The sequence below is a fragment of the Leopardus geoffroyi genome, chromosome B3 (assembly GCF_018350155.1).
Source record: "Leopardus geoffroyi isolate Oge1 chromosome B3, O.geoffroyi_Oge1_pat1.0, whole genome shotgun sequence".
NCBI lineage: Eukaryota > Metazoa > Chordata > Mammalia > Carnivora > Felidae > Leopardus > Leopardus geoffroyi.
Window position 1 is genome coordinate 3,102,534 of NC_059337.1, and position 14,638 is coordinate 3,117,171.

Here is a 14,638-nt window from a genome sequence, read left to right on the forward strand (position 1 = left end):
CCTGCCAGGCTGACGGGTTCCACAGCCTGGACCTACTCTCCTGTTGGGACTCCCGTGAGTTCCTCTGGAGAAGTGCCTGGAGCCTGACATCATCGGACGCGGCGTCTGGGCAAGAACTGGTCTGGCCTTGGGCGGCTGCGTCCTCCTGCATCTGGACACACCCCTGAACTACAAGTCTGGCCCAGCCTGATCAGGTACGAGCCTCACCTGCTGTGCAGAGAGTGGCTTTCTCTTCCTTCTCTAAGCTTTGCCTTGGGTGACCCTGCGGATGCAATGAGCAACCTGGGGCTGTCTCGTCTAGCTGCTCTGGTTTGCGCACTCTATCCATCAGGTCTCGTTTATCTGGTCTAGTTGATCACATCTAGTCTATCAGGTCTATCAGTCTAGTTTATGGAGGCCTAGTGTATCAGCCCTAGTTTGTCAGTTCTAGTTTATCAGGTTTAGTTTATCTGTCGAGCCTGGACCTCTATTCACTGCTTCCCAGAAATCTCTTCCTGGTACCTCAAGTTAAAAATTTTTCTTTTAACGTTCATTTATTTTTGAGAGACAGAGACAGACAGAGCATGAGCAGGGGAGGGGCAGAGAGAAAGGGAGACACAGAATCCCACGCAGGCTCCAGGCCCCAAGCTGTCAGCACAGAGACCAACACGGGGCTCAAACCCACAGACTGCGAGTTCATGACTTGAGCCAAGGTCGGACGCTTCACCGACTAAGCCGCCCTCAAGTTTAAAACATGAGAATCTAAACTCATTATGTCTGCCTCCCATCCCATTCCAGTATCCTCCTCTTCTTGTGCGTCCGGAGTGAATGGCATCACTCTCCCCCAGTTGCCCCAAGTCAGAAACCGGAAAGTCAGTGTGATGCCTCCCTGCCCGGCGGCGGGCTGGCCCTACCTCTCACGGGCTCTCAGGTCAGCGAGCTTGTTGCTACCTGTCCCCAACTCTGCATTCAACCATATCACATCAGCAGCCGGAAGCCAACCACGATGGTAGTCCTCGCTGGGCAGAAATCAGCAAAGGTAACAAAGGGTTGCTACCCTCCCTCCTCACCACCCTCTGCCGCAGAGCTGGCCAATAAATGCGTACAAGCACTCCCCTGCCCTTGGGCCGTGGCCCCCAGCCCCAGGTACTAAGGCGGGATGTCTGCGGCATCGTGGGGCTCCGCCCTGGCACTCTCTCACCTAGAAACTGCCAGAGTCCCACCCCCAGACTCCCAGCCTGCACCCTCGTATTTATCCAATGTATCCACATAGCTGTTGGAGTAAATGAACCAAAATAAAACCTGACCGCCTCATCTCCTTCTTGGATAAAATCTAAACTTCTCAGCACAGAGTCCCAACACCCTCTACAGCTACGTTCTCAAGCTTTCTCTTTTGTCATAGCCTTGAACCTATGTTCTAATCTCACGGTATTTCTTACGGTTTCCCCGGACATACAAGTCCACACTGCTCTCTTCTCCCAGATTCTCCTGTGTCCTCTCCAGTGTGGGTCTGGAGAATGGATGCCCATCTTTCAGAACTCTGCCCAAGGGAGCCTCCTCTGTGAAACCTTTCCTGACCTCCCCCACCCCCCCCCGGTTGGCATTGGCCTTCCGCATTCTATCACGGCACTTTCCTGGTCTCATTTCTCTACGCAGATTTCTCTCCCACTGGACCGTGAGCTCTCAATCACAAGAGAATGTGTCTTCCGCTTTGTATCATAACATCTGAGACACAGCAGCACTTGGCGAATGGCTGCATAAAGAATAAGGAAACGCTGTCATCGTGTGTTTTATGCTAGAGTCCAAGGTGTGTGTGGGAGGCGGGAGAGCTAACAAGGCAGAGCCTTGGGAGGGGGAGAGAGGGTCTCAGGGAGAGACCCTGAGCTGCAGAGAAATGAGTGTGTTTGAGACAGTCCTGGGAAGGGATGGGGTATATACGCTGTCTGCCTGGCTGTCTCCCCCTGCCCCAACCATCCTGATCTCAGTACTTTGACAACAAATACGAATCTGTTTCACCAAAACTCAGGAACCCCAGAAACCTGGAGCCATAATTAAAAAAAGAAAAAGTCTAAAATCAGGGCGCCTGGGTGGCTCAGTCGGCTCCGGCATCCGACTTCTGTTCAGGGCGTGATCTCGCGGTTCGTGGGTTCGAGCCCCGCGTCGGGCTCTGCACTGACAGCCGGAGCCTGCTTCGGTTCCGGTCTCGCTCTCTTTCTGCCCCTCCCCAGCTCGTGCTTTCTCTCTGTCTCAAAAATAAAGAATGTTGAAATAAAATTTAAGAAGTCTAAAATCAAATACTACATTTCTGTTATGTTTTCCCCCCCTTCAGATCCCTAATTAGAAGACAAGACTACGAACGGCAATATGAAGAGAATCCAAGTCCGAGATATTTGAAAAGCATCTCTGCGGGTAGAAGTCATGATAAGCACTTTGGGGGGGCCTCGATGGAGAAGTCAAGGGCTACTGTGTACCTGCCCCACACAAGCACCCTGCACCCTCCTGGGACAGAAGACACAAGTTGCTCTGTTACAACGTGTCCTATCTTCAAAGCTGTGACAGGAATTAAAGGGATGGCATTAAAAATAACTAATATTTTGAGCCTTCAGTCGGCGTCTGGCATTGCTTCTAAGCACTTTATAGGTATTATGTCTCAGAGCAATCGTACAAGGTAGATGCAATTACTATTCCCATTTTGCAGATGAGAACATAGAGCCTGGCAGAGATTCGGTAACTTGCCTGATGTCACAGGGCCAGGCAACGGCTGGGATTGTAACTCGGGGGGTTGTATTCCCTTCCAGAGAAGGTTCCACTGAGAAAGATTGTGGGGGAAGGCAGGGTTTGTGTTGGTCTTTCAGGAATAAGAAGAATGTCAGTTGCTAGATATGGCGGGAGAAAGAATTCGAGAAACGATCAAAGTCTGGAGTGGGGGGAGGCAGGGAATGTAGGGGGGACCCAGGCAGGGGTATAACCAGACCGTGTGGTGCTCAAGACATCTCTCCCACCCGCCCTCCACCCAACGGCCCATGAACATGGTCAAAATGAAGATCAACAAAACTCATTCATCCAAAGAGGATGGGTTGGGGATGCCTGGGGGGCTCAGGTGGTTGAGCATTGGACTCTTGATCATGACTCAGGTCGTGATCACACTCCGTGGCCTCAATCCCGCATCAGGCTCTGCTCCGACAGCACAGATCCTGCTTGGGTTTCTCTCTCTCCCTTTCTCTCTGCCCCTCCCCAGCTGACGCTGTCTGTCTGTCTCTCTCTCTGTCTCAAAAATAATAGTTAATGGGGTGCCTGGGTGGCTCAGTCGGTCGAGCGACCGACTTCGGCTCAGGTCATGATCTCACAGTTCATGAGTTCGAGCCCCGAGGCGGGTTCTGTGCTGACAGCTCGGAGCCTGGAGTCTGCTAAGGATTTTGTGTCTCCCTCTCTCTCTGCCCCTCCCCTGCTCACGCTCTGTGTCTCTCTGTCTCTCAATAATAAATAAACGTTAAAAATTAAAAAAAAAAATAATAGTTAAAAAAAAATAAACAAAGAGAATGGGTTTTACTTAAACTGGAGGCACCAGTCAGGATGCTTAGCGAGAGGTGGGGGCTTGAAAGGGAATAAAGATCACAGCACAGGTGGACTCGGTCTTTCTCGTCTTCAGGCCCCTTCCAATCACGCAGGGGTCGGGCCCACAAAGAAGACCACACATTTCCAATCTTGGGGGGCAGATGGGGCAGAAATGAGGTGAAGGGGGGCGGAAAGTCAGAGGACATTATGGCAGATAGGCCTTGCTATTCCCAGTGGAATAAAAGACGAGTCCATCAACAGAGAAGTGGGAAATTAGGAGTTGGGAGTAGTTAACAGAGAAATGGGAAACGCGGTAGTTAACAATAGCTTCTATGGTGAATGTCTAAGGAATCCTTAGGAAACATGGGGGAAAACAAAAACACTCGATGCCCAGGTAAATCAGCATGAGCACGAAGAATGTGATGCTATTTCCTTCAGCAAATCCTAGTAGCTCAGACCGGGGAACCCAAAGCCAAACAAATATCACCTGAAAAGTAAAGCCGGGGTTGAAGTGAGTAGGTGATCGAGGGGGGGGGGTGCAGAGCGGGCAAGAATACTGCAGTGAGGCTTTAACCGCTGCACGTGATGCCCTGGAAGCTACGTCGAGGGCAGAGTTGGCACTGAGCGCAGGGTGGCGGGCGGGGGGGAAGCAGGGAAGGCGCCAGACCGCAGGGGTCCGGAGGACCCGTGAGCCCCTGAGCGCACCTCCTGGCTCCAGGAAGAAGAGGATGTCCCATCACGGTGCAAAGGGAGAAGCCAGATTTCAGCAAGCAAAGGCCACTGAGCACAGGTGATGGCAGGAGCCAGGCCACAGAGGAAGCGGAGGCCCCGCTGGGGTGAGGCTGGGAACAGGCGTTCTCCTCCCTTCTCTGCTTTCCATGCCCCATGCGTCTGGCAAGCCAGGGAACGGGGTGGGGAAAGAGAAGTATCACCGTCCTTTTGCTTGCTTTTTTCGCTCTAAAACTTGTAATTTTACCCTGCTCTGCGCTGCACGCCGTGATAGTTTCTAAGTTCACCTGCACCACGTGGCGCGCCACATGCTGTGATGATCTTCGAGGAAGCGCCTGGACGCCTTGAAGTTCACTCTCCTCGAAGGCAGCTTGCGGTCTAAGCGCACCGCCATATGCAACTGTCCACAATTACTAAAAACCAAGTCGATAAGCACTTTGAAGGACGACCCTGTGCCCTAGGCCATAGGCATTCTTAAATTCCAGGACACGATGGAACTTGGAGTCTCAAGAGTTTGAAAATCTGTTCTCAAGGAATTCCCAAGGAAAAAAGTTAACATTGTCTATCAATCAGCATAAAGAGGCAGCTAAGAGTGTGGACTCAGGAATCACACAGACCTGTGGTCAAACAGGCCAAGGCGTCCAACCGGCAGCTATGGGTCTTTGGTCAAGCCTCATACGTTCTCTAAGTCTTGGGTTCCTCATTTCTAAATGGGAATAATATGTGTCTCATAAATTGCTGGGGGCTGAATGGCTTAGTGCATGTGAGGAGTTCCAACCAATAAATGCTCAATTAATAGCCAAAAAAAGCCTCCACTTCTTTTTTTTAAGTTGTAACTGTTTTTTTTAAACTTTGTTTTATGAGTTTCTCCCAGAAAGTTGTGGGTAAATTTGGATTTTATATCTAAGGGTTTTTTTTCCCCTTAAGCAGCATGAACATAATAGTTAATTTCTGATTTTTTTTTTCGTACCATAAGCTCAGGAGGGTACCTGAGGTAATTAATATTACTTAACAGGTGAGTCATTGATCACAGTGAAAAACAAAGCAAGAAACAGACCCAGAAGCTGCACAGTCCTGGTATGGCTTTCCCCCTAGCTCCGAACTCCACCTCTCCTGGGGTGGTTATTTTCATTTGCTGTAGGGCCAGCCCCCAACTCACTTGTTACCACCCATCGTCCTACCTGGAACCCACAGAGGCATGTGTAAACATTCTCTCATCTGCACTGAAAATACAGAGGAATGTGACATATGCACATTAGCTTTTGGATATAATGAAGCTACCTTATTAAGTCTTGAAGCTGAGCTTATCATTTAGAATTGAAGCAGTGTTTCAGGTTTTCCTTGCTGGTTTCAGATTACAGTAAAACCTTGGTTTGCGAGCATAATTCATTCCAGAAACATGCCTGTCGTCAAAAGCACTTGTATAATCAAAGCGAAACTCAAGAGCCATTGGCTCAGGTATAAATCACGTGACATTCGGCATCACGTCCTACTCGTATTGTAAGACATCGCTCGTTTATCAAGTTAACATTAGAAATGTTTGCTCGTCTTGCGGAACCCTCGGACAACAAGTTACTCACCGCGGTCCAAGGTTTCACTGTGTACACAAGAAGAGATGCTTGAATACCTAAACCTACTTAGCTGTTCCACTCTCACTAGAATGGATCTGAACGCATCCTTGGCGAAGGAAACCGGAGACTAGTTTGGCTTCACTTCTACAAGGAACACTCATGAATTAATCACAAGTGGAAGAAACCGCAGTCAAGTGAAGGAAGAAGGAAGTATAAATCCAAGCGAGGCCACAGAACAGAGGCCATCTGTCAAGGTGGGTGGACATATTAAGGCCGGCTTGCCTTACAACTGTATCTCCTACTCAACATTGCACCGGCTACTGCTTAGAGCAATTCTGAGTTCTGCTTGGTCTGCTTTACCCACAGATCAGAAATGTGCTGCTTTACGGGAAAGGAAGCCATCGGGACGAGAGGAACAGCACGGGCATACCCAGCGGAGCGTGGCCTTTCCATACTTACTACTGCAGGCGGGCATCTGGCAAGATCTTACGAGAGGGGGCCCTGGGAGATCTCTGCACATCACCTCGCTGAGGGGGACGCGCCGGCCCTTGGCGGTCAGCCTCTGACACACCTGCTTTCTTCGCTGGGTTCCAACGCCACAGCTGACGGAACACTGCAAGGAGAAGTGTGCACCGGTCACATGGAGCGTCAGCCGACGACGCAGCCAACAGCCACGTCTCCACTGGGACAACAAGAGGGGCTGTACGTGCGGCTGCCGGTTCCTGGGCGCCAACGCCTCCTCTTGTTTATTTCTCTTTTATTTAACTCAGGTATACGAGGCACACAATGTTACATGAGCTTCAGGGGTACAACAGAGCGATTGGACGAGTCGATCCGGTACTCAGTCCTCACCACGGCAAGTGCTGTCCCCTGCCGTCACCACACAATGTTCTCATGGTATCACTGACTGCATTCCCTACGCCATACTTTTCATCCCCACTATTTTTTTTTTTGACTTATCTTTTATAATATGGGAAGTTTCCTCCTCTTCTTCCTTCCTTCCTCCTGAGACGGCAATTAATTTCCAGTAATCTCCCGTCATGAGGATTTTTTGGCATTGTGATTGATATCTGACTTATTTTTTAGCTATTTATTTATAAAGTAAGATAATTGTGCTTTAAAAAAAAAAAAAGATACATACCCACAACCAAGACTTCAAGAAATAAACACAAAAGGAAAGTTTTTTGTTTTGTTTTGTTTTGTTTTTTTAAAAACCGCTCAAACTGCTTCACATAAAGTCACATTAATATTTGGTCATCCATGTGTGTATAACATTGATATTTGATAATCATTGTGTGTACATGCAATTTTAATTTAAAAATGTAATGCAGTTTCATTAGGTGTATTAGAAAAAACAGGAACTAAAGTAGAATTAAAAGAGATGTTGAGGGACGCCTGGGTGGCTCAGTCAGGTAAGCATCTGACTCTTGATTTCAGCTCAGGTCATGATTTCATGGTTCATGGGATCGAGCCCCCAGTCGGGTTCTGTGCTGACAGTGTGGAGCCTGCTTGGGATTCTTTCTCTTCCACTTTCTCTGCCCCTCCCCCTCTTGCACACTCTCTCAAAATAAGTAAACCTAAAAACATTTTTTTTTTATAAAATTAATTTCTTAAAAAAAAAAAAGGTGAATATCTGACCTTTTTTTTTTTTCACCCTGGCAATGAATTCCCAAAAAGAACCCTCTAATGTTCAGAAAGAAAATTAAAAAAACAAAAATTGTAGAAACCAACAAGATATTTAGATGATTGTTTTTAATGACACGTTTGGACTTAGGAGAGTATCTACTGGCTAGGAAAGATGAGGAAATAAACCCGTTCATTCCTGCCACCTCTTCCTTCCAAACCTCCAGGTAGCATTCATGATGCTGTCCAGGTAACGTCAGGGTTTCTGATACATACATTCTGTTCTGAAATGTCATTGCTGACTGTTCGTCTTTTTTTTTTTTTTTTTTTTGATGTTTATTTTTGAGAGAGAGCACGTGTGATACAGGGAGGGGCAGAGAGGGAGAGAGAACCCCAAGCAGGCCCCCCACTGTCAGTGCAGAGCCTGACGTGGGACTCAAACCCACGAACCATGAGATCATGACCTGAGCCAAAATCAAGAGTCCGACGCTTCACCGACTGAGCCACCCAGGTGCCCCATTCTCTTTCATTTTCTGTTCCATTTGTTCTGTTCTTTTCAGAAATTCCAATGGGCTTGGGTGTGATCTCCTCTCTGTCTCCCACATCCATCACTGCCTCTGAAAACCAACTTCACATCTGTACTCTTTCTCCTATCCCTGTACGCGAGTCCTTCCAGCCTACACACGGTATCTCGGTTTTCACTTTAATTTTGTTGTTGCTTGTAACGTAACCTTGTATTTCTGCTCTCCTTAATTTTTCTTTTCTGTTGTTTCTCCCCCCATGAATGTTCCAGGTATCTTTCCTTCTCCTTTTGTTGACCTACCATCTCCTTTTGAGCTCAAACCTAACTTTAAAGCCACCTTCTGCCCCGGATGCCATGACTGTAATTTTCTTGGGAACACAGACTCTACTTGTTGGAACTCTACTTGTTGGAACATCCCAAAGATGTCACCACCGTTCACGTGACCGCTGCTTTCTGTTCCCTTCCCGGAGACCTGATTTCCTCCTTCGCCTTCAATTCCTCGCCCCCCATCCCCCGATGGGGATGCCTAGGTTTTAGGCTGGAGTCATGAGTACAGCTGTTTGGGAACAACACGGGCAGAGGATGAGCAGTTTACCTCACTTGTGTATGACGCTCTGGCACCACGATTTCATTTCTGCTGCCCACATGCCTGTTCAGCTCTTGGCGTTCGAGTGGCTGGCAGGACTCTGAGAACTGCCTCTTCGACGACTGGCTCCCTGTGTGATAACACGGCCACCACACGCCACCTCATCTCTGGCCGCCCTCCTGGGTTGGGAGGCCTGCAATGCCGCGTGTCCTTCGGCGTCACCTGGCCCATGGTTCCGCGGGGACACAAGGGCAGCTCCGGGTCTAGCCCTCGTCTGTTCTCTGTAGTCAAAGGACCGTTGAATGGGCCTTGGAGGGCTGTCCCGCGTCCTCCCGGGGGGATCTACACTGCACTCGGCGCCTGAGGGATTTCTGCCAGGCTCCCTTCTCGTTTGGGGCCAGATTTTACGGTCTTTGGCAGGTGCGTTCCATGATTTACAGTTTGGGATCGTGGCCACTTCATTGTTCACTGAAGACAGAGTGTTCCCTCTCTTCCATTCTCTTTGTGGGCTTTATGTTGAGTTTCAAAGGAAGGGAATGCGATTTTCTTTTAAAATCCTTGATGGGGCGCCTGGGTGGCTTGGTCGGTTAAGCGTCCGACTTCGGCTCAGGTCATGATCTCATGGTCCGTGAGTTCGAGCCCTGTGTCGGGCTCTGTGCTGACAGCTCAGAGCCTGGAGCCTGTTTCAGATTCTGTGTCTCCCTCTCTCTCTGCCCCTCCCCTGTTTATGCTCTGTCTCTCTCTGTCTCAAAAATAAATAAACGTTAAAAAAAAAATTAAAATCCTTGAGTGTCCTCTTTAACAGAAAGCCCTAAACTATTAATATTTTCAGTACAGAGAAAAGCTTTTCGTATGCTTTTGAATAAATAACACTGCCCTTTGCCACGTTATGATTTGTTTTTTTTTTTTTTTAACCAAGTCACATCATCATCTAGGAGTCTCCCATATAATAACAAATTAACGTCAACTTTTAAATTTTGGTTCACGTAACAGTGAGTAACATCACTACCAGTCTCCACTCATAAGCCATTTCTAATGATAAATACAGGATTATTTCCCCCTCCCCATCATGAATGGGAGCATCCTTTGCAAACCCCTCTTCGGGATGGAGGTCTGATGTGACCTCGTGTCTGCTAAGTTCAAAGTTAGGGTGCCATTAGAGAATGTTCCCAACTCAGAGAAAGTGACAGAATCAATGCAATAAATTACAGTTCACAGAGCAGCCACCATATGCCAAAGCTTCTACTATTTATGCCACAGAAATCTGGTAGATTCCTTTGGAAGAGCTCATGGGAACAACACACCCTGAGTTCTTACAACTTTGTAAGTACCTGTGACCTTTACACTTGGAGGTCACCTTGGGAGGATAGAGAATCCTCGCCTCACATTTCCCTTCTCTTCGTTTCTTAAACATGTTGTTCCAATGTTTTCCCCTGTGAAGTGGCATTGGTGAGAAGTCTTGATGTTAACCCGACTTTCTTTCCCTAGGAAGTGACTTGGCCTTTTTGCCTGGATATACAAATAACATTTTTCTTCATCTTTAAACTCAGGCACTTTTAGCAGAAGATGTCTTGACGTTGGCGGTACTAGGTCACTTCTCCCAGGGGCGTGGTGTGCCCTTTCAATACTGAGATTTGTGTTACATGGTGATTTTCTTTATAGTTTTGTTCTGTTGTTTTGGTTTTATTTTCTTGGAACTCTAGCAAATACTTACACGTTGGATTTTTCCCCTCCCTTCTATCTAATATTTTTTGCTCGGATTCTTCCTATTTCTCTTTGATTATTTTCAATTCCCTCCTTTCTATCACTTCTCTTCCTACACTTCTTCCTAGTTTACTCTCCATTTCTGGAACCCTCCCCTTAAGTTTTCTGGTTCTCTCCTGGACCACGTTAGCTCTTTTCCTTCACACCCCGGTTATTTATTCAGCTCATTTCCGGGCTTTTCTATTTCCGATCTGTTCCTGTGTATTTCTTAATTTCTCTTAGCTCGCTTCAAAATAGTAAGTTATATTTTCGTCTGCATCAAGGCCGCATTTCCATGATGTTGCTATGTTACTGACACTTTTACAGCATCTTTGTATGGGGTGTGCTGACACCCCTATTTACATGAGATCTGTTTTTTCCGTACTTTCAGGAGAGTGTAACGGGGTGGGAGTGTTTCAGGGTCCTTACTATTCCCTCTTCTGGTGTTAAGGAGAAGTAGTCAACAGTGTGGCCACAGTTCTGAGATTCCTATCTTCTGGACTCTTCCACGCCCAGGGGTCCAGGCATCGATGCATCACTTCCGCTTCGTGTCCTGTCTCAGCTTGGATTACAATCGCGGCAGGTTTGCTGGGTATTTCTTCACACTTTTAAGGATGTGTGTTCCCCTTGCGCTCTCCAGCCCTCTTAAGGCCCGCGTAGGTGTGCGTGATGTCCCCTGCACTCAGCCACAGCCTGGCCCTGGAGTCCTCTCCCATCACTTACTGGTCTCAGACCCCGAGGGGTCACGTATGGTTGGCTTCTGTGCCTCTTATCATCTCCATGTCGGTCTAGCTGTTAAACTTACAGCTCCTGCACAGTCTCCACTATTGGGTATGGTTTGGCCTCACCCACGTATAGCACTTGTGTTAACGTGACTATCTGTGTTTTTTTTTCTTTCCTTTATCAGTTCTCATTGCTCTGTTTTCTGCGTTGTTTTTTAAATTGAAGTATAGTTTTTTTTTTAATGTTTTTTAAAATTTATTTTTGAGACAGAGAGAGACAGAGCATGAGCAAGGGAGGGGCAGAGAGAGAGGGAGACACAGAATCCAAAGCAGGCTCCAGGCTCTGAGGCATCAGCACAGAGCCCGACGCGGGGCTCGAACTCACAGAACGCGAGATCATGACCTGAGCCGAAGTCGGACGATCAACCGACTGAGCCCCCCAGGCGCCCCTAAATTGAAGTATAGTTGACACACAGTATTGTATTCATTTCAGGTGTCCAACTTAGCAATTTGACAACTCTCCATGCATTAAGAAATGCTCACCACGGTACGTGGAGTCACCTCTGTCACCAGACGAAGTCATTACGACATTGTTGATGCCATTCCCTGTGCTGTGCTTCTCACCACTGTGACTTCTTTTCTTTGTGCCTGGAGGTTTGTACCTCTTCGTTCCCCTCGCCACGAGGGATCTGGGGATATTCAACAGCTGTGCTGCCATTGTGGTTTTTCTTCACTATTTTCTAACTATTTTCAGAGGAATTGCCACGGACAATATATGCTGACGTGTCACAGTATTCATTTGTGCATGGCTTCAACTACCCCTTAAATGTGGATGCCTCCCCCAATTATAACCATCCTGCAGATCTCTCTTGAGCTGCAAAGCTTTACTGGTGCCTTGACAGACCCTCAAACTACACACGTTTCAAAATAAACTCATTCTGTCTCCCTTTCGGGTCATCTCCCAAATGTGTTTTTCCTTCCCCAATTAACTTTAAACTTAATGCCATCTCTTATCCCTTGACCACACCCCTCTTTTCCACTCAAATCTTACCAGTTCAGTCACCAAATCTGCCCACTCTATCTGCTAAAGAAACATCTCCCAACACTATCTACTGTTGTTCTCTGCCTGACTGCTTCCTTATTCTCATTGGTTTTATTCCAACCCATCTAACAAGGTGTCCTAGGCTCTGGTTCCTTCTCCCCACAATGAGCTGTTCACACTGCTGCCGGAACCACATGCCTGAAAGCCTTGCTTTTCACTCCCCTATTCAGAACCCTTCTCCATGCCCTCAATGACCGCAGGGACAACCACACACACCGAGGTCCTCCCCGGTCTGGTGGCAACCTCTCCTCTCCACCTGTCTCACCTTCTTCCATTTCTTTGCTGCAACCTAGTCTCAAGCCACGTAAGACCGCCAAGCTCATAACCTGTGCCTTTGTGTGCACTCTTGTCACTGCCTGGACCCCCTTTGTCTCATTTCCACCCGGCCTGCACTCAGCCTCTAAGACCCAGTTTTACACCTGCATCTTCTGCAACACTTTCCCAGGACCCACGCAGACCTAGATGTTTCCCCTCGATTCTTCACACAGTTCTGTAGATGAGAGCCCTTTACTGGCTTGTCAGTCACAATTTTTTGGATCTGCCTCATTCAACTGTGAGCTCATGAAGACCACGTTCTTGGCTGTCCCAGGTCCCCAGTGCCCAGGGTAATGGATACAGCAGTGTGTGGTCAATGTCTGCTGGTGAACTGATCAGGCATGTTCAATTTAGAAGAAGCTTTTATAAATCTCTTTATTTTAGTCAACAAGCGTTTTCCAAGCACCAAGTGGAACACATATATGCAGAGATGGTCCTTCCCCTCTGGCATCTACAACCTAGTCAAGAAAATAAGGCATATTCAGGAGTGTGTGTGTGTGTGTGTGTGTGTGTGTGTGTGTATTATTTAACATAAATAGAACAGAGAGAAGTGTATGGACTTGAATGCACTGAGTATATTTCAAGTGGGTCAAAATGTAAGAACAAACTACCATATTAAGTCTAAAAAGACATTACTATTCAAGTAGAAGAGTGGAGATGTACAAAATTATTAATATTAAGAAACACATAATGAATACTACATAATAAAAAGAGGAAAAGGAAGATTTTAGAATAAACCTTGTAAGCTGGAATATTCTTCTATTCATAGAAGGAATACCTAATGTATTTAGATTAATCACCTTGGATCAAGATCAAACTAATCCTGAAGGATATGACTGATAGAATGGATTTCCATCTAGAGATAAGATATTAACTAGCTTTACCAACACCAATTATGAAGATAAAAATAAAGCACACCTTAGAGAAGCCCAAAAGGTTCTTAAACTTTTTGAAAGCGTCCAGACATTGGAACTTCTTTTATTTCTTTTTTAATTTTTTTAATGTTTATTTATTTTTGAAAGAGAGAGAGAGAGACCAAGAGAGCATGCGAGCAGGGGAGGGGCAGAGAGAGAGGGAGACACAGAATCCGAAGCAGGCTCCAGGCTCCGAGCTGTCAGCACAGAGCCCGACACGGGGCTCGAACCCACGAACAGTGAGATCATGACCTGAGCTGAAGTCAGATGCTTAACTGAGCCACCCAGATGCCCCCAGATATTGGAACTTCTTGAGATCACTACCATCCTAAGTAACTATCAATAAGCTGAAAGTGTCTCATTAATGAGAAGTGTGTGTGTGTGTGTGTGTGTGTGTGTAACCCTCTCATACAGTTGTGTGCTGCTAAATGCTTCACAGGTTCTTGGGGAGACAGCGCTGACTATAACATGTGCCGACTTCTGTGCGTGAATGCTTCCACCATGGCTGATTTCAGGCTATCAACCGAGCACGAGTTAAGAGGTGACAGCTGGTTCTCACAAGCTGGAATGGATGGGCCCCAACACACCACTGCTCTCATGAGCCACAGTTAATGAGTCTATTAAAAATTAGAATGCCGTATTTATAAACCCAGGTGTCCAGGACATATCTTGAGCTGTTCTTTGTGAAAGTTCTCATTAAAGAGATCTCCTTTATACTTGGCATATGGCTGTATTTCAAGAATTAAAGAGCTAGCAGACGTTGGTGGCTGAACACAGGAGCTGAAGAAGTCAGAGACGATCACAAGTGTTGGAAAGATGGTGATATACTAACAAGAGACAGAAGCAAGGTGGGGAGGTGGTTGGGAATTAAGTGGTTGTCTCTTCGCTTTCCCAGGATGAAGGCACATCCTATTAGGACACCTGCAGACACCATACTGAATAGAGGGTTAGAGACTGTTCCTGGAGATAGGGAATTATTTATAGAAGTCAGAGACGAGGTCAGGACACAGAATCAGCTCTGGAGGAAAAATGCAGTGATATGCATCAAATATCTGATCAAATGTTGAGCTTTTTGGAGACTTGGAGGAAGACAAACCAGTAGACAAGATGTAGTTAGGTAAAAAGGAAAAATGAAAAAAAACACCAAGAAACATCATGAAGGAGAATGATGAAGGTAGACAAAATGGTCAAATGCTCCATCAAAATATAGAGGGTACACAATGAGGAACGGTTTCTGGATTTGAGTCAAGGAACGGATTTCAGCAAGGGGTCCGCG

General features: G+C 46.9%; 1 protein-coding gene across 1 annotated transcript in view; it reads right to left on the reverse strand.

The window, feature by feature from the left end:
• Positions 1-14,638, reverse strand: part of ADAMTSL3 (ADAMTS like 3) — a 352,536-nt gene that overhangs the window by 67,845 nt on the left and 270,053 nt on the right. The window contains exon 20 of the mRNA XM_045448581.1: positions 6,294-6,447. Coding sequence (XP_045304537.1) covers positions 6,294-6,447 — 154 coding nt within the window. The remainder of the gene's footprint in view (positions 1-6,293; positions 6,448-14,638) is intronic.